Here is a 995-nt window from a genome sequence, read left to right as displayed (position 1 = left end):
GAAAAAAATAATGAAAAAGCTAATGAGGGAAGAAAAAGTGAACGCAGAAGTAATGACAGCAAGCAAGTAAGCATGCTGTAGTATGTGCGCAACTTATTTTCTACTTTCACGTTTCATTACAGTTAACAGATTTGAAAACGTATTTTATAGGAACTTGAATGGTGCATTACTTTCAAAATCTTATTTGACCGCAGCTTTGGTTGCAGCTACCAATGATAACTTTGCATCTCGATTGCTTCTGTCTCCGGATGCAAAATATGCTTTACTTCGCTAGAAAGTTAACAAAAAAAATGAATTTCTGTTTAAAAAAAAATTGATAAAAAAGAGTAAAAATGAGAGTTAAATGATATAAATTGTCATCAAATTCCCATTAATTTATTTTATCCAGATAACGCTTGTTAATTCAAAAAGAACAAAATGAACGATACTTACGCTTCTCGATATAGAATTTTCCCGGTGTAGATACCAATAGTATCGAATTTAATGTCGAAGGTTATTTTTACACTAAAATATCTACTTTTGTACCAAAGAACTAGCAGTATTAGTATGCCTTTGCGCTTTTTGTATACATTATACAAATAATTTTATAATACAGTTTTTATAAGTGAGACATACATTTCCAATAATTATCTTCGATTCGGAAATAATAAAACCTCATGATTATGTCACATTGAATTTCGCAAGATAAAGTCACATAAAGCAGTTAAAATCAACCAACTTACTCGCTAGGATTCTCGACACTTAAAACTGAGGCTCCTTTGGAATCACTGCAAATTATGAAGCATTTCAATATTACCGAAAGATCTAATACCTAGTCGTGTTAGGTGGTTTTCGAATAGCAATTAATGAAGACCATCGATTTGTGCTGTTACACAAAGTCTCTAAGCGGTCAACATGTACTTCCGATATGAACGATTATTAAGGGTTACATAGTTTCTTGAAGGAAAAGATGGCCAAAAAAGAATTTTGTTTTGAAAAAAGTGGCTAAGACTAAC

The 995-nt window shown here is 31.7% G+C and overlaps 1 protein-coding gene across 1 annotated transcript; it reads left to right on the top strand.

The window, feature by feature from the left end:
• Positions 1-22: 22 nt before the first annotated feature.
• On the top strand, positions 23-274 carry LOAG_14873 (hypothetical protein; the record flags this gene model as incomplete). The annotated part of the gene is made up of 2 exons (XM_003150366.1): positions 23-66; positions 151-274. 2 exons carry the CDS (start codon positions 23-25, stop codon positions 272-274), a joined length of 168 nt encoding a protein of 55 aa, XP_003150414.1.
• Positions 275-995: the final 721 nt, after the last annotated feature.

This window comes from Loa loa, assembly GCF_000183805.2.
Source record: "Loa loa unplaced genomic scaffold supercont3.1330, whole genome shotgun sequence".
NCBI lineage: Eukaryota > Metazoa > Nematoda > Chromadorea > Rhabditida > Onchocercidae > Loa > Loa loa.
This window is presented reverse-complemented; position numbering and strand designations above follow the sequence as displayed.